A 26,456-nucleotide genomic window follows, 5' to 3' on the forward strand; every position below is an offset into this window, starting at 1 on the left:
GTTAAAATCAGCACAGCAAGAGAAGCAGAATACCAGAAAGAAAGGAAACACAAGGAAGATATAAATCTCTGACTTCATCAGTTTGCATTTAGAAAGTCAGTGTACTCTATATAGAGAGAGAAATAAAGTGAAAAGAAACATACATAATCCCTAGTGAAATACTACTTTTACCTTTCACACTGAGTTGAATACATTTTTCATTCCTTGTATCAAGGTATCCTCTACAAAGTTTAGCAATTGGTCTTATTTGGTTCTTGCACAAACACCTGAAGCACAGACAATAGTACATGATAAATAGTACTGAGCACTTTTTAAGCACCTACTAGAGGCTAAGCACTGTGCTAAGAGTTTCACATATTCCACTTTTAATTTTCACAAGATTCCTCTGAGGAAGATCATGTTATCTGCAAAATCCAAGGCTCAGGGTTTAGGTAACTTGGACAAAGCCTCCCAGCTGGCACATGGCAGATTCAGTTGCACCTAAACCCAGCCCTACTAGGCAAGGCTGTGGGGCACTCTAAAAGTTACTCTTGGCTGTCTGTATCATAACTTCCAGAACCAGACTCCAAAGGAGAAGCAGGTACCATGGAAAATAAGCCTTTCTCTCTAGGAACATCCATGAAAGCAGTTGGCATGAGAGCGTTTGGTTCAACACATTTAAATCTGCATTAGTATATCCCAGAAACCATGAAAATGGGAAGCTGAGAGAACTGGCAGAACTGATGGTTTGGGGAATGACTCTGGGCTGATAGCATGACTTAGCTGTACTTCTCAATATTTTCTGTGCTTGGGGTTAAACCCAGGGCCCCACCCATGCCAGGAAAATGCTCTACCAGTAAGCTATATCACTAGCCCCAGAGAATGACTCTGCCAATTTCACCAGTGGTTTGGGTCAGAGGTGGAGAACTGACTGGTTCTCAAGGCACATCACCACATCATTCACTATGAGGCATTAAAGACAGTTGTGAACTTTGAAGTGTTGTCAGAGAGATGTAACAAATTCATTTATTATTTCCCATGATCCTTGAGATGGAACAGTAAAGACATGGGATGTGAACAGCCAAGATTGATAATGGAGGAAGCTGGGTGTGACCTCAGTAGGAGACAGGAGGATCACACCAGGTACAAGAGGGCTCTGGAATCCAATTTAGAAAAAGGGCCTGATTGTTCTCTGGTTTAATTTTAGAGGCTAGTTGGGGATTTTATTGGTTGTTTTTTTTTTATATTGAATATCATCCCCAGGGATCTTCTTGGAAATAAAACTCTGGAACACACTGAAACAGAAATTAATCAGACCAAAAGTCAGCTAGCTGGAATTGCTAGTATCTCTCAAGCCTTAACTGAAGGACATTTTTGAAAAATTCAGATTGTCTCCTTCCCTGTATCAGAGTTCATACTTTTTTCAGGAAAGTGTATCTGATCCTTAATGGAATAGACAATTGGACATTCTCTCCTATCAGTTTCTTACTTGATATTACTCTAATAACTTGCCTATAGATTTCCCTTAGGTGCAGTTGATGAAAGTTCAGGAGATTGAAAAATAAACATGTTCCATGCTAATCAAAAACATAATTATCCTGAGACATATACATCTGAGCAAATGTTGTCACTTGACTGGATAAAGTAAGTGTTTTTAAAACTTTCTTCCTAGAACTAAAATTGTCTGATTCTTTCTGAAGTAAATAAGGTTTACTATAAGCTGAGGCTTCCTGAGTCCTAAGCCTGTTTCTGCTGCCCTAATGCCCAGTAATTTGGGAAAGATATTTAACTTATGTAGCTCATTATTTCATTTACTAACAATTCCCTCCTCTGGAGCCCACGCCCTGGATCAATTCCTGTCTGTCTGAGAAATCTGAGCAAGACTCCTGCACTGGCAAAAATAGGAACAATTCAGTAATGAAAACCTACTTGCCTAAATTCTATAAGCCTGCTTCCTCATCTGCTTTTTTTTTTTTAATTAAGATAGCATTTTAAAGTTAATTTTCTTCTAAAGCCTTTATTGACATACGGATTACAACTGTTGTGTCCAGTTGGTCAAACAGCCCAAAATATTAGCCAATATTTATCTTTAATTTAAAAGCCAGAAAACCAAACTTCTTGCCAGAAGTGTGTGTAATTGTAGACACACCAATAGAGGAAGGGAGGGAGACAATGGAAAGCAAAAACATCTCTGAGAATGGTTTTTGTCTTTAATACACTCAAGTTTGCTAGAAATAAAACTGGTTTTATTAAATAACCTGTGGCAAACAAAAAATATCACAAAGGTGAAAGCAAAATTACATTTACTTCCTTAAAAAAAAAGTCAAGATCTTATTCAGAATTGCATTTTGTATGCTTAATTGTTTCAGTGATAAAGACATTTGTACCAAGAATTATACTTCCAGATAAACACAAAATAAAATATTTTAAATAGGCAAAAAACATAAAAAATTAAAGCAAAAAAATAATTTTGAGGCTACCCTTACCTCAGAAACAAGTATATTACGTGTCATAGTACAAGATATACAATTACTGAATATAACAGCACTGTATGTCCATTACATAATAGAGTATTTGACCCAGGCATTCTCACTATCTGACCATCTCTGTACTCTACCAAGTTACAACCTATGTTACCTGCTTCCTATCCACCCAAACTTAGGCCTGTGCCTAAGTATTAGGAAGTATTTACATAGAAGCAGGTATAAAATTAAGGGAGGATGGTAGCTGCAAATGTCTATATTTAAAGGGAACATAGATCAAGAAAATGAAAAGACCAGTCAGAGATGGGAGGAAATATTTGCACCACACATCTGCTGAAGGACTGTTATCCAAGATGGGCAAAGCAGTCTCAAAACTCAACAACAAGGAAATAACCTGATCTAAAAACAGGCTGAAAGAGGGTGGTGGAGTAGCTCAAGAAGAAGAGCATCTGTGTACCAAGAATGAGGCCCTAAGTTCAAACCCCATTACTGTCCCGGAAAGGGGAGGGTGGATTTAAAGCCTTAACAGACACCTCAAAAAGTTATATGCATATGAGAACATGCTCCACACTGTATGTCATCAGGGAAATGTTACAACAGCAATGGGATATACCAATACACAGATCACAATGGACAGAATCTAGAATAATAGCAGCACCAAATGCTGGAGAGAATGTGGAGTAGCTAGAAGTCTCATTCATTGCTGATAGAATACAAAATGGTATTGCTACTCTAGAAGTCAGTTTGGTACTTTCTTACAAAACTAAACATATTCCATACAATCTACTAATTGCACTTCTTGGTACCTAAACCAAAGGAACTGAAAACTATGTTATAGTTTGAATCTTAAATGTCTCCCAAAGATCATGTGGAGAAGGCCTGGTTGCTAACATGTGGTACTGGCAGCAGGTGGTGGAAACTTTAGGAGGTTGGGCTGAGCTGAAGGAAGTTGAGTCATTGGGAGCATGCCCTTGAATGGGCTATTGGGACCAGGGCTCCTGCCTGTCTCTGTCTTTGCTTCCTTGTCACCACAAAGTGAGCAGTGTTCCTCTACCACATGGCTCTGCCATGATGCACTGCCTCACCATGCTGAAGACCAACAGGGGAAAGTGACCATGGACTGAAACCTCTGAAACCTTGAGCTAAAAGAAACATTTCCTCTTTTTAAGTTGTTTATCTTAGGGATTTTGTCACAGCAACAGAAAGCTAACACAACTTATGTGCACAACAAAAACAAAAACCCACACATGAATGTATATAGCAGCTTCATAATTGTCAAAACTTGGAAGTAACCAAAATGATACCAGTTAGTAAATTGATAAATACACTGTGGTACACCACAACCTAGGGTACTAAAAAGAAATGAACTCTCAAGTTATGATAAGACCAGGAAGAAACTTATTTAAATGTTACTAAGTCAAAGAAGCCTATCTGAAAAGACTACTACCATATTATCCCAACTATATGACATTTTGGTAAAACAAAAGTATATGGACAAAAAGATCAGGGTTGCCAGAGGTTGACAATGGGGAGGGATGAAAGGACAGGACAAAAAAGAAAATACTCAGGATAATACTATAAAGATATAGACACATAAATACAAATTTGTCCAAATTCATAGAATGTACAACACCAAGAGTGAAACCCAATGTAAGCTAAGAACTTTGAGTGATAATGATATGTCATCGTAGGTTCAACAAGTGTAACAAATGTATACATTTGCTCTTGTGGGGGATATTGCTAGTGGGGGAGGCTATGCATGTGTGGGACTGTATGTGAAATCTCTATACCTCTGTTCAATTTTGCTGAGCAAACCCTAAAACTGCTCTAAATTGACCAAGAAATGGACCAAGAAAATGAGAAAGATGACTAACATTACCAAAGTCAGAAGTAAAAATGGGTATATTAGTATCAACTTTATAAAACTAAAACAGAATATCAAAAAATTATGAGCAATTATACTCCAAATAAGTTAGATGATATACATGAAACTGACAAATTCCTAGACAGACTCAAACTATCAAAACCCACTCAAGAAGAATCAAAATCTACATAGAGCTGGGTGAGTTGGTGCATGCCTGTAATCTCAGCACTCAGAAAGCTGAGGCAGGATAGAGTTCAAAGCCAGCCTGGATTACACAGTAAATTGTGGGCCAGCTTGGCCTACATAATGAGACACTGTCTCAAAAAAAAAAAACAAAATCAGTAATGATATTAAGTAAGCAAGGGAAACCCACCAACAAAGAAGAGCCTAGGCAGATGGCTCCACTGGAAAATTCTACCAAACATTTAAGGAATAATTAACAAAATATTTACAAATAGAATATAGCAGCATATTAAAAGGAATATATACCATAAACAAGTAATATTGATCTCAGAAATGCGAGGATGGTTCAACATACATAAAACAATGTAGTATAATAGAATAAAGAAAAAACAACTCAGCTGATAAAGACAAGGTACAGAAGCCCCTTGGTATCTGTGAGTATGTGTTCCAAGGAGATCACCATTTAGAAGAAACTGAATACTCAGGATGTCTATAGCTCAGTGCTGTACTATGGATGCTTAATTCATTTTTCCTATAACATGACCCAACTTCCACTAAAGATATACCACCTTTTAACAAATCTTAAACTTTCACTTTATGCCTTAAATTAAGCACATTCATTTTTACCTTTCTTTTGGGGAGGCAGATTTTCACAAAATTAAGGACTAGGAAACACTCAGCAGATCACATAACAATTTAAACACAACCTACAATAATGCCAGACTGACTGAGAGCTTCTCCATGTCAGCTGAGCTGTGTAAAGTGAACATGAGAATTTAAATTTTTGCCTTTGAAACTTCTTTTTATTTTTTCGATAGTGCTTGGTCCAAAGCACATGTAATAAATCCACAAATGAGGCAGGCTTACTGTACCTGACAAAATCCAACACCCTTTTATGGTAAGAACAGTTAGCAAGGTAGGAGTAGAAAGGTATTTCCTCAGTGCAGTCAAGCCATTTTTAGATACATAACTAACATCTTACTTAATGATGAAAGACTGAAAACTTCCTGGAGCTGAGGAAAAAACAAAGGTGTCTGCTCTCATCACTTATAGTCAACACTGAAGTTTAAGTCTGAGCAATTGGGTAAGAAACAGAAATAAAAAGCAGAATTAGTGTGGTTTCTTTTCAGGCTGATGAAAATGTTCTGGAATTAGATAATGTTGATAGTTGCACAACATTGAAAATATACTAAAAATTGCTAAATTACACTCACTGGTTAAAACAATAAAATTTAACATGATGAGAATTTTATCTCAATTAATAAATTATACAAATGCTTCTGGAGACATGCCCTACCATTCTTTGGAAATGAATTCCATTGTCCAGCTATTATCATGTCATGTTGCATCTTGACTCCATTTTTGTTCTTCAAAAATTATAGGTTTACTTAATAGTGTATTTTCTATTTACATTTCATATGTGCACTTCTATGGTTTTTTTTCTTTTATTCATATGTGCACACACTTCTATGGTTTGACTATGAAATGTGTTAGACATTTGGTCTCCAGCTGGTGGAGCTACTTCGGAAAACTTTAGAAGGTGGAGTCTAGCTAAAGGAAATAGATAACTGGGGGGAAGGGGAAAGGGAGTCCTTGGGATTATTTTATCCCTGGCCCTTTCCTGTCTCTCTCTCACTGCTTCCTGTCTAGTGAACATCTCTGCTCTGCCACACTTTGCTACTGCCATGATTTCTGTCCAAGCACATGAAGCCAATTGGCCATGGGCTGAACTCTGAAACCATGACACAAAATAAATCTTTTGTTCTTTAAGTTGTTTCCATCAGGTGTTTGGTCACAGTGGCAATAAACAAGTGAATCAGTAATTTAAGGGTGATGAAAGCAGATGCTTTTACTTTTCACTGTTGAATTTTTTAAGTGAGAATATGTTCTTGAATTATGTATTTAATAGGTAAACTGATGATATACACAGACAAATATTAGACAAAATATTGATCACGAAGAATGGACAAAGGACCAACTATCACAAGTTTTTAAAGAGGTTGCAACTGGTATTCTTATGACTAACACATCACTGAAGTTTCATCTTTAGCTATGCTTTTCTTTATATTTGCTTAATTAAAATGCAGGAAATCAAGGCAAATGGTCGTGATGAATATACTTACTGACAGCTTTCAAAGTTTTTGGTTGGGGAGAACAACCTCGAAAGTTCAAACGCAGCACATTTAGACGCCACCTTTGCAGAGTGGCCATTATACATCTATCTGCAGAACTTTTTATTGCAGAGAAATCAATCTAAAAGAAATGGACAAAAGGCATTCAGAAATAAGAAAGATTTTTGCGTAACAGTTTTAAATATTAAAGCACCAAGCACTAAAAGTTCTTTATCACATCATTTCCAAAGAGAGAGTAAAATGATAAAGTGCTCTATTTAGTAGAATATGCAAAATTTCATAAATAAGTAACAGACACGCAAACACACTTACAAAAATGATTTGAGTTGGCTGACAAGTGTGTGTGTGTGTGTGTGTGTGTGTGTGTGTGTGTGTGTCTGTGTGTCTGTGTGTCTGTGTGTCTGTGTGTCTGTGTGTTACTGGGTATCAAAGCCTTGGGCCTACTAGGAAAGCATTTTACCACTGAGCTACATCCATAGCCCACAAAGAGCTTCTTAGCATGTGAAATAAAACCCAGTCCCTCTTATGAGTAACGATACATAAAAATGAGTATCAATGAGATTTCAGATATCAAAAAGCAGGGAGAGCTAAGAAAATTTTGGAGCAAGTAGGACTCTAACTCTGGTTTTAAGAATATAAACCAATCCAACCTTTACCCTAACTATGTTGCCTCTTGTAATTTATTCTAAAGATGGAATCACACATGTGCATAAAAAAATAATGACCAGGATATCTGTTACAGAATTTTAATAGCAGAAGAAGGAAACAACCTAAACACTTTTTGACAAGAGACCGATTAGATAAATTGAGGGACTTCATACAACAAAACAGTGGACACAAGCTGAATTCAGGGCAACAAAGTGCAACACAGAAAGGAAAAAACCCAAACCAACAGATCCAACTATGCTACTCTCTGATTGTCTAATTCAGTCCAGGACAAAATTCTCAATATCTAGAGGATTTAATGGACCTTCCTGAACATTATTTCTTGATATCAATCTTTTGATGAGAGTTGCTTATCAGAGCTGAAGATTTTCTTGAAATATTATTGAATATTATTTCAAGAGAAACTGGAGAGCAGAAATCCTGTGCTTCCAATTAGGGGGAAAGCAAATGCAGATCTGGCGTTCCCTCACACAAATATGCAGTAATTAAGAGAACATGTTTTGTCGTCAGGCAGATCAGAGTTTTAGTTCTAACCCAGCCACTTAATAATGTGAAATATTACTTAACTAAGCTTTATGGTTTTTTATCTGTGAAATGAGAAAATAGCAGTGCTTAACTCAGAAGGCTACACTGATAAATTGTGAAAATGCAAGAGAAGCACCTGGAATACAGGCAGGACTTAATAAATACTAACTAATATCAATTCTAAGAACATAACAAAGGAGCACAAAATAAGAAGTAAAGACATTTTAAAAATTGGGTATGGATAGGACTAAAATGCCTACACATAAACCAAACCTGCTGGATATTGTAGTGCATTTGCATGCATGCAGACAAACATGCACTCTAGCATTTTCTAATATGGGTTTTTAGGCTGGCATTTTCTTACTATTCTTTCCCTAGTACTATTTTTATAACCTGGAGCATGCCTGTGTTTCTCATTCCAAGAGACACTGGGAGGAGGAATCAGCCAACAAAAAAGAAAGCACATATTGTCCCCCAAAAGCCTCTTTTATCTGCTTCTTGGATGTAATTCCAGCAATTTGATCCTTTCTGCCATCAATTAATGCTCATTGGTCATCAGCGTTCGTGTTGTCTAAAGTCTATTCAATGGCCAACTTTACCACCTTTCTTACTGATAATGGTTGGAGGAGTGATAATGACCTGTGCTTAGACTGACCTGTGAATTGGTGACCTGCCATTTTGCAGGATCTCTAAAACTTACTCATAGAAACTAAGAGGAGTTGACAACATGTCGTGGGCTCTAGATCCATGTCAACTCAACATCTTTACATCCTGTCAGAATACCTTTCCATTCTTGGCTGTACTGTTCTATTTTCGTGTGATAATGGCAAGAAGAGAATCAATTTCATCCTAGCTAAAAAAAAAAAATTAGATATGTCTACCAAGTTCATTTTTAGTTTAAGAAAGTGATTCTTGAACTTGATCTTATATCAGAATCATCTAGATGAGTTGTTAAAACAGACTGTTGATTATTATTTCCAGAGTTTCTGACTCAGTATGACTGGGACGTGGCCTGAGAGTTTTCATTTCCGACAAGTTCTTAGATATGCTGATGCTACTAGTCCCAGGACCACACTTGGAGAAACAACTGATTTAAAGTCATAAATCTCTTCCAAATGTGACAGATGTTTGGGGATGCTACTTTTTCCTTTGGGAAAACCCATTAAGAAGAAAAAAAGAATATAAATGCTCTGAAGAAGAAATAATATGTACATTACTAAGATTAAGAAAGATCATTCAGAAGCCTGGCAGAAGCTGGAAAAAGCCAGCACTTCTGCTCACTGGATGAAGATATGGAGATCATGAACACAGCAGTGAAGAATAAAACCACAGTAGGAAGTTCCCTTATTTTCAGGATTTCTCTTTACATAATTGTACGTTGCCCTTCATCTCACTTCTGCCTCTATTTGTGAGTGCTCAAATATGGCACAATTGTAACAAGTATTTTAGCACAAACAATAGCTTTGTTCAGGGAGAAATGATGAAATGAGAAACTGAATGCTCACAAATTGGATGTTTCATCTAAAAGCTTAAACGTTTAGCTTTATTTACACAAGGGTAAATATTATCAATATTTTGATGTCAATGTTAGTGTTTATCAATCAGTCCAGGAGCCTCAGAGTTCATGTAAACTCCTATTCCTATCAGCTTTAAATACCCAGTCCACTAAGGACTCATTCTTTCTTTTTTGTAGAAATAACCCCTCCAGATTATAAGTTATAGAAAGATCATTACAAACTGCATGCTCTAAACTTATTCTTTCTCAAAGTCAAGGATATAATCTGCTCATTAAAAAAATCAGACACATTAATAATGAAACCAGGATGAGGTATAAACTATACAATAAAATGGGGCTTTGCTTCAATCTAAAAGTAATTTTCAATTTACATCTGCCATTTAAAATTTTAAATATTAATGTATCTCTTAAAACAATATTATCATCTTTTTTAAAGTCAGTGGGCTTGGGTCCAGACAAGAGAAAAACAAATGCACTTGCTGCTGGTGGCCACACGGAGGGAGCAGGGAAGAAGACAGTCCCTACTACAGTTGGCTTAAAATAAATCCACTCATCTTGAAGAACTAGAAGAATCATAGTTCAGTGCACATCTACTTACGGCAGTCCACAATGCACTTGTTTGTGTCATGGACATCCAGGAGTGGTTAACTTGACCACATATGATCATATCTTTTAAACTGAGGAATGAGAAAATCTAAATACAAAGGAGAGAAATGCACAATTTTGAATAACGTGAACTTTGATGTAACACAGTAAATACTAAAACAATTTTTAAAGCATATTTCAATTTTTAAGAAAGTAGGGGAAATCTCAAGGGCCCTAATCCTTGTAAAGCTAGAATGGCAATAAGGTGATACCATTGTTGGGAAGCAGTGGGAAGGTGGCTGCTTTTCATAACAAATGGGTTCAGCTTTTACAGATCATGCTACAACAAAAGAAAGTAACCAAGTTTAAACAACGCTGAAAGTTGAGAGAGAGACAGAGGCAAACAGAAAGAGGGAGAAAGAGGAACAGACAGAGAGACCAGGATAAAGAGAAAGAAAGAGATCAGCACTATGAAAGAGTGAGCAAGAAAAATATCTACCTCTTGGGAAGAGAAAAACTGAAGTACCCATGCTGGGCTGAAAAAAAAAACTTCCAAGGAATCTGTAACTAAAGATCAGCCCTCCTGTTTGTTGGGCTTTGAATTTTAGTCATTTATAGGATTAAACTGGAATTTCTTACATTTGTAACTGGATTTGATATATTAACATGCAAAAGTCTTCCACCTGGATAATAACTCTGGGATATTTGGCAAAAATAAGTATTATTTTCTTTAGAAACCATATATAAGTAAATTACAACTTGATAGTGTGCATTAAGTAGAGACCCTTTAAGATAAAGATTGAGTTTGACTGTAACAGACCTTCCACAGAGGAATTTCTAAAGGACACTAACATCAAGAGAGAGTAAGATACAAATAGAATGATGAGCAAGAATCTGATATGTATGTGGTTAAACACAATAACCTTATAAAATCATATAATGATGACAAGTGTGTGGGTACAGAAAGACAATATAACAAAAACACTAGATAATAATAATACCCTAACATTGGAGTGTTCTAAATTCCAGCTTTTATCCAGGAAAGAAAGTATAGATACTAATTTACTTTAGGTTTTACTGTAAATGTACTTGTTAAAAAGAGTAACAAGTAAGACAGCAAAAATACAATGTTTTCTAAAATATGAGTGTAGGAAAAAGAGGATAGATTTTTAAAACTCAATAATAAATGCAGGAAAAGAGAAAAAGAAGCATATAAAAAGGAGTATATGTGGTATAAACTGAAATGAAAAAAGAATCCAATTATATCAATAATCATAATAATTATTTTAATTAATTGGTTAGAAGATAAAAATTATCCATATTGAAGCAAGGGACTGCTGAAACCATCCTAAAGATGGCAATTGAGGAAGTGCAACAAGTCGTCTTCTGCCCAGAAAGCCTTGCACAAATGGCTGTACTACTCCCGGGCAGTGCCCAGCTCGCGGACGTCACGTGACCGAGATGACGCAATGGATCAGCGGCTGGCAGTTGTGGCGGTTGGGCAACACCTCGCGAGACCAACCAGGGCCAACGGGGAGAGGGTGGAACCGGAGGCGGGGCGTCATCGGGTCTATAAAAAGGGAAAACCACAGGCGCCTCGGAGGACTACCGGTTTCGGTTCCGCTTGTCTGCCGAGAGAACTTTACTTTTGCTTTTCAATAAAACACTTGCTCACCTTCGCCTTCGTTCCTATCTTTAATTCTTTTTTTTTTTTCATTTTTCTTTTATTATTCATATGTGCATACAAGGCTTGGTTCATTTCTCCCCCCTGCCCCCACCCCCTCCCTTACCACCCACTCCGCCCCCTCCCTCTCCCCCCCTCAATACCCAGCAGAAACTATTTTGCCCTTATTTCTAATTTTGTTGTAGAGAGAGTATAAGCAATAATAGGAAGGAACAAGGGTTTTTGCTGGTTGAGATAAGGATAGCTAAACAGGGCATTGACTCACATTGATTTCCGGTGCGTGTGTGTTACCTTCTATGTTATTCTTTTTGATCTAACCTTTTCTCTAGTTCCTGGTCCCCTTCTCTTATTGGCCTCAGTTGCTTTTAAGGTATCTGCTTTAGTTTCTCTGCGTTAAGGGCAACAAAAGCAGTAGAGAACAAGAACCCACATCAGCCAAGGAAGACTATGGCCGCACCGTTGTGCATCAATGCTTTTTTGCCTTAATAGTTTTCCCCTGATCGCAGTATAGCTATCAGCTTTCTTTTCACTGATATTCATTTTGTTTAGTGTTAGAATTTTAAAATCTGATAGAATCACTGAGAAACCAAACAATTCACTGGAGAGATCTAACAACCCTAAATGTGTAAGCACCTAAGAAGATAGCAATACAGTGCAAAGAGAAAATGACATATCCGAGACACGGTGAAGGTAATATCAAAACTATCTCAGTAGCTGATAGATCAACATGAGGAAATAAATCTGCCTGGATTTCTCAGTGCTGCTATCAAAAGTCCTGGCTTCAAAAACAGAAACATAAAGATAGAGATTATTTAGTCTTTGCTTCCTTTAAAAACATTTTACTTTCCACATACCATCCAGATTAGACTTGTAGCCATTTGAGTTGGTAACTGATCTGATACAAATGGATAATAAACTGAATGTGTTGGTACACTCCTTTAATTCCAGCCCTTGGGAAGGCTAACTCAGGAGGATCACAAGTTCCAGTCAAGCCTGGGCTATGTAGTGAGACTGTGGTTTAAAAAAAGAAAAAGACAAAATTTTTCTTTTCTCTCCAAAAAGGTCAAGCCCCCAAGGCACCAGGACATTTTGGTAATTTAGTGCCCTAGTAATTTACATTTCAAGAAAGAATGAGCCCAGGACTTTGGAGATATATCTAGGTCCTAAAAGCTGGAGTTCTAGGTTTCTTCTGGCCCTTTGGGAAGTGTATTATAAGAATTTCTGTATCCTGAAATTTCACTGAGTACATCTGGATAATCCAGTCTAATTGTCCCAATTCAAGTCCCTTAATTTAATCACACCTGAAAGTCTTTTGCCATGTAAGGTAGCACATTCACAGATTCCGAAGATTAGGACGTGAACATCTTTGGGAAGGAGGTGATTTGGTTCTGCCCACTGCCCAATGCTAGGGGATGAGAATCACTAAATTAAGAGAGCAGAGAGATGGAAGAGAGCAGTTGGGAGGCTCTAATTATATTTGTGCTGCTTTATTAAACTGACCGGTGATTACACAAGTATCATTATATTTCTTTCCATGTCTGAAATATTTTAATCGCTTTAGTTTTGAATAAAATACATAGGAGTAAATTTAACTAAGAAGGTAAAAGGCTGTTCAGGACACTGAAAACTATAAAACATTACTGAAAGAAATTGAAGGAGACCTAAAAAAAATAGAAAGACAAGCCATGTTTGTGAATTAGAAGACACAATAATAACAATAAAAGGAACTGAATCAGAATTTTGAAACTGGGAATAAACCTCCAAACAAACATAAACTCAGAGTTTTACAAGAAAATTCTATCAAATATACAAAGAACAGAAACAACTAGCAATAAAAATACTCTAATGTCAATTCTACCTAAAGTCATCTGTAGATTTGATCAATCCCTGTCAATTTTCCAAAGGCTCTTTTTGCAGAAATGGAAAAGCCAAGTCCTACAATTCATAGGGAATTGCAAGTAGTCCCAAATAGCCAAAATGACTTTGGAAAAAAACAAAGTTAGAGGGCTCATATTTCCTGTTCAAAACTTACTACAAAGCTTCAATAATCAAAACATTAAGGTATAGGAGACATGTAGACCAATGTTACAGAACTGAGGTCTAGAAATAAACTCATACATGTATGGCCAATTAATTTTCAACAGGAGGCAAAAACCATTCAATGGGGCAAAGAACAGTGTCTTCAATAAATGGTGCTGAGATGACTAGATATCCAAATATTTAAAAAATGAATTTAAGACCCCCCCCACTACACTCCATATAAAAAATTAACTCAAAATGAATCAATGATCTAAATGCAAGAATTAAAACTATAAAATTCTTAGAAGAAAACAAGGTGGTAAATCTTCATGACCTTGGGTATAGCAAAGAATTCATAGATATGACATTGAAAGAATGAGCAACACAGGAAAAAACAAATTAGACTTCACTAAAATTTAGAACTTTTATGCATCAGAGAAACATTACAAAGAAAGTAAAAACTTCACTTTTTTCACTGCAGAGGGCAAGATATACACTACCAATTAAGTCAGTGGTTGAAATGTTGAAAAGGTATTATGGTTTCAGGGGGCCTGAAAACTATACTTACAGTTTTCTACCTATATCATGCTGGTATAGTATTTTTTAAGAGAGAGGAAGTATTATAGTTAGGTCTATGTTCAGAGAGGTAAAAGCAACCTATAAGAGGAAATTGCAGGAGACCAAACGACTTATTCGCACTCTTACAAACTGTATAAGAACAACTTATAGAATGAGACAGTTAGAAAAACCCTAAGGGAAGAAAACTAGTACAACTAATTACGATACAAAGTTCCTGAAGAGAACACCTCAAAGGTCAGGTCAATACACACATGAAGCAGACAGGAGAACCAAAAACAGCTGCTCATGGTGGACTGAACCTATATTCACTTACCTTTTATTACAGAGTTACCACTTACTCCTTGAAAAGACACTGTGTTGGTTTCCTAGGACAGCCAAAACAAATTACCACTAACTGGGTGGCTTAACACAACAGAAATTTATTCTCCATGTTTTGGATGACATAACTCTGAAATGGTGTTGAGAGAGTAGTGGCCGCTTTTAAGGTTCTAGGGGAGAACCCTACCTTGTCTCTTCCCAGCTTAACGAGGGATGCTAGCATTCCTTTGCCTTCCTTGCCTTGTAGCTAAATTGCTCCATTCTCTGTCTGTTATCACATGGACTTCTTTCTCCTGGGTATATGAGTTTATTTCCATCTTTTCTCTCATAAAGATACCAGTCATTGAATTTAATACCCACCCAAATGCAGTATGACCTCTTCTTAACTAGGTACATATGCAAAGATCCTATTTCCAAATAAAGTCACACTCTGAGGTTGTAGATTGTCATGAAGTGGTGATGGGGGAGGGATGGACACAGATACAGATGACCATTCAACCCAGTACAGTTATTTAACTCCTCTGAGCCTGTTTCTTCATCTGTAAAATGAGGGTCCTCGATAATTCCTAAAGGCTTCTTTCAAAGCTGTTATGGTTTGAATAAGAAATATCCCCCACAGTCTCACAGGTTGAATGCTTGTTCCTAGATGGTAGTGCTGTTTGGGGAGGTGAAGGAAACTTTAGGAGATGGGTTCTAGTTTGAACAAGTAGGTCACAGGGGCATGCCTTTTAAAGGTATATCTGGTCCCCAGTTCCCTGTGGTCTCTCTGCTTCCTGTCCACCATCAGGTGAAGAACCACCTACGCCTCATACTCCCATTATGTGACAATGTCCTGCCCAAGCACATGGGGCCACACAACCACAAACTGAACCCTCAGAAATCATAAGCAAATAAGCCATTCCTCCCTTAAGTTGTTCTCTCAGTTATTTGGGTCAGAGCTAGGCAAAAGTAACTAATATATATCTAAAATTTTGTGATTTATGGACAGATAGTTAAAACTAGACTCCTAATTGTATTGACACTGTGTAATTTTAGTGTCAAGTTTAACAGATCTATTTTTCCAAATTGTATGATTAGCTCATTCCCACTATAAATTCTAAGAGGATATTAATTTCAGCAAAAAAGCCCATATCTAAATGGATCCTGTCTATCACCTAGATGTTAAATTCTTGCATAAGTGGATCTGGACTTTTAGCTGAAAAGCATACTTGCATTATTGTCTACATAGTAGAGAAGGAAGAGGTTATTAGAATAAGACCATATAATGCCTTTTCTCATATGTGGGAAGTTAATTTATTCACAGTTCATCTAACATTTACCTGTTAAGTTTTACTCTACAACATTATACCTTATCAACTTCATAGAAAATTTCCCAGAAAGACTTAAAAGACTAGGGCACCACATTTCAATGTGGAACAAACAGGGAATTTAAATGCAATTATCACAAAATTATACTTTCTCTTAAAGAGTAATCGTTTGTATAATATATTGAGAATTTAAAAACATTCATATGCAATTGCATTTGGAAATACTAGAAATTAGTTCCACATGAAACAGTGGCTGTTGCCAACATAGCTACCTGGGAAGAACACCAGAGCAGGATGGTATAACTCCTAACTCAGTTCCATAGATAATCATCAGATGGTACCCTGTGCAAGACATTCTAACCATAAAATCAAAAGATCTGACACAGAAATAAAGGGAGAGCTTAAAAAACTACATATCACTAAAATTCTACATAAATATGAAATCTAAGACTACTCAGTCCTACTAATATGTTTCAGCACCCGCTTTATAAACAGGGACTATGGATCATCAGAAGGAAGAACATCTAATGGTCCATGAACAAGTAACAAGGTGAAAAAGAGGAATGAAAGCCCATATCACAGGGGAAATGCAGGGATACAAAGAGAGAATAAAAAGTGAGAGAAGAATTCCTGAACCCTAGTAAGGGTAGAACAAAAGAATCCACAAGTACAAGGAAGCTACAAGTGACTTTAAGAAAATGAAATGAATTCTGATAGTAGAATCCCACTTATGTTTACAAAGGCAGCTCCAAGAAGATTCTGTCTAAATCTGAGACTGTTCAAGCCTTTAGCCCACTCTCCACTTCTCCTGAGTGACATTCCCAAAAGACAGAAGGAGTAGCACTTGGAATGGGGAGACTATGAAATGCTGACAATACACTGAAGAAGTAGGTACCCAGCAGGTGTTTTCATTTTAACCTTAAATGACAAAACCAGTGTCCTTGGGAGGAAATGGATAGCAGACAGATTTCAATTTTATGCAACGAAAGACCTCTAATCCCTTTCAGCACAAAAACTATGATTTTAAGAGTTTTTAAATTCTCTGCTTTCTAAAAAAACAAACCAAAACAGCAAACTCAACCCAGAAAATAATTTACACTATCCATAGTGAGAATTAACGCTTTCTCTAAACCCTGTGGTGTTAGATTGGTATTGGGAATATCAGCATGTGTATCCATGCAAGAGCAGCAAGAAAGACAGAGGGAGCGCTACAACAGAGAGAGATGGCCAGAAATGGTTCCTATCCGTGGACAATGAGGGAGCCTGCTCTCAAGAGAAGAACTTCATGAGAACTAAATCTGTTCTCTGGTACTACCAGCACTCCCAACTTATTTGTTAGACTGCCTGGACAGTAATGCATTTCATTGGGGGAATTCTTGGTATAAGCACAGTAGAGAACAAACAAAATAAATCCAGACTCAACTGTCATGAAGGAAAATAAATTACAGCTTAAATCTTCTAAATTAGAAACAACTTATGCATCACAGAATTATGTGACACCAACAAATAACAACATCAAAACCTCCTCAGTGACTATACAGTACTTAGTACGCAAAGGTGTACTGGGCAGGTTATTCTGCAGGGGTGAAATGGTAAGTTACTCAGTCGAGGTGAAGAAAGGATTCCCAACAATTCAACATATCTCTATTTCTTGAGACTTGTAAAGTAAGAAGAAGAAGAAATGAGAAAATCATTCCTGTGAAAGGTGAAGTCAGGAAATTCCCTCTTGTACCTCTATCCAATAACTGTGTAGGTGAACCTATTAGTAAGTTTTATAACCAGGAGACCACACCTCAAAGTTTGAGAAATGGAAAAGATTCTTTACTCAACGGAAAATGAAATGTAATAAAAAATTAAACTTTCATGTTTGTTCCATTAGACATAAGGTGCCAAAACCTCTAGCATATTCCTGAGATCTAGGCTTGGTCCCCTGCCAAGAACAAAAGGACGATGATGAGAGAAACTGGATCCCTGCTCCTTAGCTGAGCAAAGATGGCAAGGAGTATGGGTAATGGGCCAAAGGAGGGTTATCAGACCCAAGCAAAGTGAAGAGAATGTTCCCTTAGGAGGCCCTTTAGTGCAAAAGGAGAAAGCAACCATCTACACGAGATAAAGAGAGGCATGGTGTAGAACTTGGGAGGCCAAACTGCATTCCTTCCTGGTCTATGGCATTTGTTATAGCAGCCCAAGATGACTAGAACACTTTGTGACCTGCAATGGGTAATTTAATCTCTGTAATCTTCAGTTTTCTGATTTGTATAACATGGATAAAGTGCCATAAATTATCTTTCTAAGTAAGCCAATCGATACAAAGTATGACTAACAAATACTGAACACCAGCGGGTAGGCAGTCAATGGTAGGAGGGAACCAAGAGGTTTGCTATGACTTTTAAAAATATTTATGTCCAATCTGCCTAATGCTGACTTAAATTACTAGTGAATATTCTAACAGAACTCTATTTTTAATCTCTGGGAATTATGAGATTAATGCAGTGTTGACAAAAAGATCTTTGGGGACTTTGCTAAATTTGGCTCCATCTATTTGTGCTGATGACCTGGGTGGCCTCTGGATATGGATATCAGGAAGGGAATAGGGTTAAAAATTTGGCTTGCCCTGAGGGATCTTGCAGATACCATAGATTTAGCACATTAGGTTCCAGAAGAGAAGCCAAACTGTGCTCATAATGAGGTTGCTAGGGACGGGAATTGTCTACAGCAGGGTTGTGAGACAAATGTAGCCACCACCAGTGTATCTGTTTTTGTATGACCTTAAAATAGAATGGTTTTTGCATTTTAGTTTTTGGTGGTATGAGGGTTTGGACTCAGGGCCTCATTATTGCTAGGCAGGTGCTCTACCACTTGAGCCATGCCCACAGCCCTTTTTTGCTTTGGTTATTTTTGAGATAGGGTCACACGTTTTTGCCCAAGGTCAGCCTGAACTGCAATCTTCCTACTTATGCTTTCCACATAGCTGAGATGACAGGCATTCACCACCATGTTCAGCATATTTTCTTAAGATGAGGACTCACTGACTTTTTGCCAGTACTGATCTCAAACTATAATCCTCCTGATTTCTGCCTCCAGAGTAGCTGGGATTGCAGATTTGAGCCACTGCATATGGCATTTTCACCTTTTTTTTTTGGCAGTACTGGGGGATTGAACTCAGGGCTTTGTACTTGCTGGGCAGGTGCTCTACTGCTTGAGCCATGCCTCCAGCCCCTCTTGCTCAGGTTATTTTACAGATAACCTGACGTTTCTCCCAGGCCATCCTACACTGAAATCCTCCTACTTTATTCTTCCCATGTAGCTGCAATGACAGGTGTGCCACTATGCCCAGCTTCTGTTTGAGATGAAGTCTCACTAACTTTTTTGCCCAGAGGCCTCAAACCATGGTCCTCCCAATCCCAGCCTCCCAAATAGCTAGGATTATAGGCATGAGCTTTGTTTTTTATATTTTTTACCATTAAAAAATGTTTACCTTTTGGAGATAACAACTTACCATCTAGCCATTTTCAGAAAAAGATTATCAATGCCTGGTGAAGAGTCAGAAATCTAGAAATACTATAGGTTAGGGAGTAAGACCCAAGAAATCAAATAGTTGCTGAAACAATATGTCAATCAGATATCAGTATGAGATCTGTTCTGGAGCTAGGACATTTACCCCTTACTTTAATCAGAGAAATAGAAAGGTGTTGGTTACTTAAAAGTCAGTCCTTCCCCTCTTCCTTGCTAATAGAACCTTAATTTGATGCAGTAATCTACTCTCTAAGAGCTTCAGTGAAGGTTTTCCAACTCTAAACCCCACCTATAGCTAACTGTATGTGTTGCATATATTCCATGACTTCCCACTGATACCCCAATTCTAATCTAACACCAGAGTATTCTTCCTTTCCATATTTGTAATTATTTTCTAGAGTAAAAAACCTAGCTCTCAATTTCCTATCATTTTTACTTATTTGATCTGTCCTCTCATAGGTACCAACCATTCATAGCCTAGATACATTTCCTATGTAAATAACCCTTTATCTCTTTTTCCAACTACACAGCCCCTCATTCTACAAGTAAATTCTAACCCCACTAAGCAACAATACCATCTTTCAGTGTGACTACCTGCCTTATTCCTTTTCTGGAGTCCCCTCTACTTGACTAGACCACTTTCTGTTTGCTTGGGCTGTAACCCCTATGCTAACCAAACTCCTCATGCAGTTTGGCCTCCCACATTCCACACCATGCCCCTAACTCCCATGTTGGGTGGATGCCTGCCTCCTCTCTTGAAACTCAGACATCTGCTTTACAGCAACCTGGACTAGTCTACCCAGTAAAATTATCCTACCTAATTGAAGGAGAAACTAAAACCTTCCACAACAAGGAAAAACTAAAAGAATTTGAAAACATCAAGTCAGCACTACAGAAGATACTTAAAGGACTTTTACATATAGAAGAAGAAACTAGAGTGTGATGGGTAGACCCAAGAAAGAATAAACCCTTTTGAGCAAGAAGACAAGTAAACAAGGAATAAGTAACACTAAACAACAGGGAAACAAAAATGACTGGAAACAACAGGTACCTCTCAATATTAACACTGAATGTAAGTGGCCTCAATGCCCTAATCAAGAGCCATAGAATAGCAAATTGGATTAAAAAACAAGCCCCAACCATATGTTGCTTACAAGAGACTCATCTAACTGAAAAAAAATAAACACTGGCTTAGAGTCAAAAGGTGGAAATGAAGTGACCCTAAAATGAAGGTCACTTCATATTAATAAGAGGAACAATTCATCAAGAGGAAATATCCTTAACATATATTTGCCAAACACAGGCACATCCATCTACATTTAAAAAAAAGCAAAACAAACAAACAAAAACTTTCTAATAGTCCTAAAAGCACAGATAGATGCTAATACAGTGATAGTGGGAGATCTGAATATCCCACTGTAACCAACAGATAAGTCATCCAGACAAAAGATCAACAACGAAACTTCAGAGCTACTCCACACATTAGACTAAATAGACATGGTTGATATCTACAGAGTATTTCACCCAAAAACTAGGCAACACACATTCTTTTCTGCAGCTCCTGGAACTTTCTCCAAAATAAATCATATTTTAGGACACAAAGCAAGTCTCCACAAATTCAAGAAAATTGAAATAACCCCCTGCATCATATCAGACCACAACAAAATAAAACTAGACCTCAACAACAAAGAAACCCCAGAAAATATTCAAATATAGACTGAAAAACATACTGCTAAAAAACCAATGGGTGACCAAAGTAATAAGGGAAGATATCAAAAAGTTCCTAGAATACAATGAAAATGAAAACACAACCTACCAGAATCTGTGGGGCACAGCAAAGGCCATGTTAAGGGGAAAGTGTATAGCTGTAAGTGCTTACATTAAAAAAAGAAACAGACACCTCTCAAATAAACAGTCTAATGAAGCACCTTAGGCTCCAAAAAAACAAGAACAAACCAAACCTAAAACAAGCAGACAGAGAGAAATAATAAAGATCAGGGCTGAGACCAATGAAATAGAAACCAAACATACTATACAAAGAATCAATGAAACAAACAGTTGGTTCTTTGAAAAGATTAACATGATCAACAAACCTTTAGCCAACACAACAAAATGGAGGAAGAAGAAGACCCAAATTAATAAAATTACAGATCAAAAAGGGGACATAACCACAAATTCCAACAAAATCCAGAGAATCGTTAGAGTACTTTGAAAACTAATATTCAAGTCAACTGGAAAATCTAGATGAAATAGATAAATTCCTAAATGCATACAAGCAACAAAAATTGAACCAAGAAGATATTAATCACCTAAGTACTCCTATTACATGCAATGAAATTGAAGCAGTAATAAAAAGTCTCCCTACAAAAAAGAACCCAGGACCTGATGGAGTCACAGCTGAATTTCACCAAACCTTTAAAGAAGAGCTAACACCAATACTCCTCAAACTTTTCCAGGAAATAGAAAGGGAAGGAAATAGAAAGGCTCATTCTATGAAGCCAGCACTATACTCACACCGAAACCCAACAAGATGTAACCAGAAAAGAGAATTATAGACCAATATCTTTAATGAATATAGATGCAAAGATTCTCAACAAAACACTGGCAAACAATTCAACGACACACCAAAAAGATCATACACCATGATCAAGTCCATTTCATTCTAGGGATGCAAGGATGGTTCAACATACATAAATCCATAAACATAACACAGCACATAAACAGAAAGAAGCAAGGACAAAATCCAACATCCTTTCATGATAAAAGCACTGAAGAAACTAGGAATAGAAAGAACATTCCTCAACATAATAAAAGCTATATATGACAAACCTAGAGCCAATATCATATTAAATGGAGAACAACTGAAACTATTCCCCTTAAAGTCAGGAACAAGACAGGACTGTCCACTTTCCCCACTCCTATTCAATATAACTTTGAATTCCTAGCTAGAGCAATAAGACAAGAGCAAGAAATAAAAGGGACTCAAATAGGGAAAGAAGAAGTCAGACTATCCTATACCTGACATGATCCTATACCTAAGAGACCCCAAAAAAACTCTACCACAAAAACTACTAGAAATCATAAACTCTTTCAGCAAAGTAGCAGGATACAAAATTAACAGTAGCTTTCCTATATACTAACAACACACAGACTCAGAAAGAAATCAGGAAAATAATCCCATTTACGATAGCCTCAAAAACAATAAAATACCTTGGAATAAACCTAACAAAAGATACCTAAGACCTTTTTAATGAAAACCATAAACCACCAAAAAAAGAAATCAAAGAAGACATCAGAGGATGGAAAGACCTTCCATGCTTGTGAATCCATAGCATCAACATTGTAAAAATGGATATACTACCAAAAGCAATCTACATGTTCAATGCAATCCCTATCAAAATTCCAATGACATTCTGCTCAGAAATAGAAAAAACAATCATGAAATATATACAAAAACACAAAAGACCTCAAATAGCCAAAACAATTCTGAGCAAAAAAGTCTAATGCTGGAGACATCACAATATCTGACTTCAAACTATACTACAGAGCCATAACAATAACAACAGCATGGTATTAGCACAAAAACAGTTAGGAAAACCAAAGGATCAGAATAGAAGATCCAGGCATGAACCCACACATCTATAGCCAAATAAGCTTCAAAAAAGGAGCCCAAACACACAATGGAGAAAAGACAGCCTCTTCAACAAACGCTGCTTAGAAAACTAAATAGCCACATGCAGAAGACTAAAACTAGATCCCTGTCTTTCACCTGTACCAAAATCAACTCAAAGTGAATCAAAGACCTTAATATAAGGCCTGAAACTTTGAAATAACTCCAAGAAGCCTTAGGAAATACACTAGAACAGATAGGTACAGGGAACAACTTCCTAAACAGAACTCAAAAGGCTCAGCATCTAAGAGAAACAACGAACAAACTAAAGACCTTCTGCACAGCAAAAGAAACAGTCACCAGACTCAGGAGACAGCCCACAGAATGGGAGAAAATCTTTGCCAGCTACTCATCTGATAAGGAACTAATATCCAGAATCTACAGGGAACTCAAAAAACTCATCCCCCTAAGAATCAACACCCCAGTGAAGAAATGGGCACATGAATTAAACAGGGAATTCTCAAAGGAAGAGGTACAAATGGTCAGTAAATATATGAAGTGTTCAATTTCCCTGATTATAAAAGAGATGCAGATCAAAACAACACTTAGATTTCATCTCACCCCAGTTAGAATGGCCATAATCAAGGGTAATGACAATGCTGGTGAGGATATAGTGAAACAGGAACCCTTATAAACTTCTGGTGGGAATGCAAATTAATATGACCACAATGGAAAGCAGCATGGAGATTCCTCAAAAAACTAGAGATAGAACTGCCATATGATCCAGTGATACCACTCCTAGGCATCTACCCAAAAGAATGTAAAACAGGATACAGTGGAGACACCTATACACCAATGTTCATTACAGCACTATTCACAATAGCCAAGCTCTGGAAACAACCCAGATGCCCTACAACTGATGAATGGATCATGAAATTGTGGTATACATACACAAGGGAGTATTACTCAGCAACAAGGAATAATGACATGGGGTTTGATGGTAAATGGATGTAATTGGAGGACATCATGTTAAGTGAAGTTAGCCAGGATCAGAAACACAAAAGATGCATGTTTTCTCTCATATGTGGAAGATAGATCCAAAGATAAACATATATACAAAAGCAAACATGATCATATACAAACTCAGATGTAGAACATGTTTGTAACAGTGGAACTACTCTATGGAACTCAGGGAAAAAGGGAAAGGAAAAGAGAATGATAGAGCAACAGTAATATTGCACACCACAAGATGTGAAGGTAGAGGATATACGAATGTGTATTGAAAATTGTTGAAAAACAGGGGGTGGGAGGTAAAGGAGTAAGGGATAGTATTCAAAGGAATTGAACAGACCAAAGTAAAGCACACTGACAGTGGGCATGCATTGAGGCACCCCTTTGAACATCAACTCAAATATTAATTACAAAACCAGGACTATAAAACAGGCACAGTGTGTGTGCAGGGGGTGATGCGGGGCACTAGTAGAATAGGAAAGAGTGAAGGAAGGAGATTAAGGTGACAGTATATGGTTGAAGGACTTCACATACCTATATGAAACAGAACTAAGAAACCTCTTGCAATTGCTTTAAGTGGGGTGGGGTGGGGGTTGAGGGAGAGAGACGGTGGGGGCAATGTAAATAATGTGCAATGTAAGACTGACCAGGAATGTCACTGCAAATCCATTCCTTTCCCCAGCCTCCATATAATGAATACATGCTAATTAAAAAATTTATAATAAAAAAATTTTACAGAATCCCTGCTCTACCCCTCCAAGCCATGAGACTTTTGCTAGCCTTGGTTTCCTCAATTACTAAGTAACTGCAAGTCCTAACAGCCTCAGGGTAGTTTAGGATTAAAAATAATGCAGGTCATATGTAGCATAGCAGGAGCTCAGTAAGTAGTGTGGCTATGATCACATTATTATTAGAATGATTGCAACGACTGCACCCAAGCCTTTGCTCAAATGGTTTCCCTGGAGGATTCCAAGATGGTGGCTGGAGAGAGGAAGCAGAAAGCATGCTTCCTAAAGTACAATCTTGGAGAGACGCTGCAGATACACCTTACAGGAAAAACCACCAAGAAGAGGCAAAATTTTGACTCCTCCACACCCCCCAGACTGCGCATAGCATCCCCACTTCACATAAAATGGAGAAACCAGGAGGGCCCCCCACACCACCGCCAAATGGCAGTGCCCAGACAGCTTGGGAAGACGCAGACCACAAGGTGAGCTAAGCAGCACATGTTACACCCACAGATAATCCTGGGCCAGATCAGCATAGCCCCCTAGACAGACTGACCTCCACCCAGGGAAAAACAAGAAACTGAATAATAAACAACAACAAAAAAGACACATGGCAAAGAGGGCGGGGAGCCCTGAGCACCGAAGGGGGAAGGGCAATCCCTCACGGAACTGTAAATAAACAAACCGGCCAGAGAAGGAAGGAGTGGCGGCACCCGCCCTGCAACCAGGAGTGGGAAAGCTGGTAAAAGTGGTGGTGGGAGGAAAACTCCACAGGAGAGGGGGGAAGGCCCACTTCCCACGTGAACTGTAAATAAACATGCCGACCTCAGAAAGCGGGTGCAGTGTTACCTCCCCCAGTGTGCTTGGAAAGGGGAAAACTTGTAACAGTGGCATCTCGCCCAGGAGAATTCTAAGTAAACAAAGCCTGTGGGGGGGGGGCTAGGTGAGTGTTAAGCTCACTCCTGAGATCTGCATAAATAAAGCCTCCAGCAACAGCAGGCTGATAGCACCGGGCAGGTGAGCCACAGCCTCAGATAGCCATTCACAGACCTGTCTCCAGACTCTTTTTTTTTTTTTCTCTCTCTTCCGTTGAGGAGACAACAACCGAACTACACCTGCATGCTGAAAACCTTACTGAAACTGTATTGCCTTTGAACTTGGGACACTTTGTGGGTTTGTTTGTTTGGTTGGTTGGTTTGGTTTGGTTTGGATTTTTTCCCCTTTGATGAGACAACAACAGAACTACTTCTGAGACACCATCTCCAGGATTGGAGGCTGAGGGACTAACACCAAAATTTTTAAGACTGAAACTTTATTGCATTTAAAGTTGGAGATTTTTTTTTCTGTCTCTCTAATGCCTATTTAGCTTACTGTTGATTAGTACACTATCTCTCCCTGTTTATATCTTTGAAACTTTTGTTTGTTTTGGGTTTTTTTTACTTGTTTGTTTATTTGTTTTTCCCTTTTTCTTTAACTTCTTTGCTTTCCCTCTCCTCTCACCCTTCCATTCTAAATATCACCATTATTATTACAAGCTAGAAAATACTTAATTGCACACAGTACAAGGACAATAACAACACCAAGGGCAATGATGGGAAGACAGAAAACCAGGGAAACCAGTTTCCCCACAACAAAAAAATAGTACAGGAACCAGAGGGAAATGAAGAAAACAGATACTCAGATCCAGACTCCAACAAAATGAAGATAAACTATGCCAAAGAACCCAGTGAAGCTCACAAGAATAATCTAAA

General features: G+C 37.7%; 1 protein-coding gene across 1 annotated transcript in view; it reads right to left on the minus strand.

Annotated features, from left to right (window-relative positions):
• Positions 1 to 26,456, minus strand: part of Fbxl13 (F-box and leucine rich repeat protein 13) — a 232,799-nt gene that overhangs the window by 125,336 nt on the left and 81,007 nt on the right. The window contains exons 8-9 of the mRNA XM_074064909.1: positions 9,947 to 10,042; positions 6,633 to 6,762 (exon numbers count right to left, since the gene is read on the minus strand). Coding sequence (XP_073921010.1) covers positions 6,633 to 6,762; positions 9,947 to 10,042 — 226 coding nt within the window. The remainder of the gene's footprint in view (positions 1 to 6,632; positions 6,763 to 9,946; positions 10,043 to 26,456) is intronic.

The sequence above is a fragment of the Castor canadensis genome, chromosome 2 (assembly GCF_047511655.1).
Source record: "Castor canadensis chromosome 2, mCasCan1.hap1v2, whole genome shotgun sequence".
NCBI classification, from domain to species: Eukaryota; Metazoa; Chordata; class Mammalia; order Rodentia; family Castoridae; genus Castor; species Castor canadensis.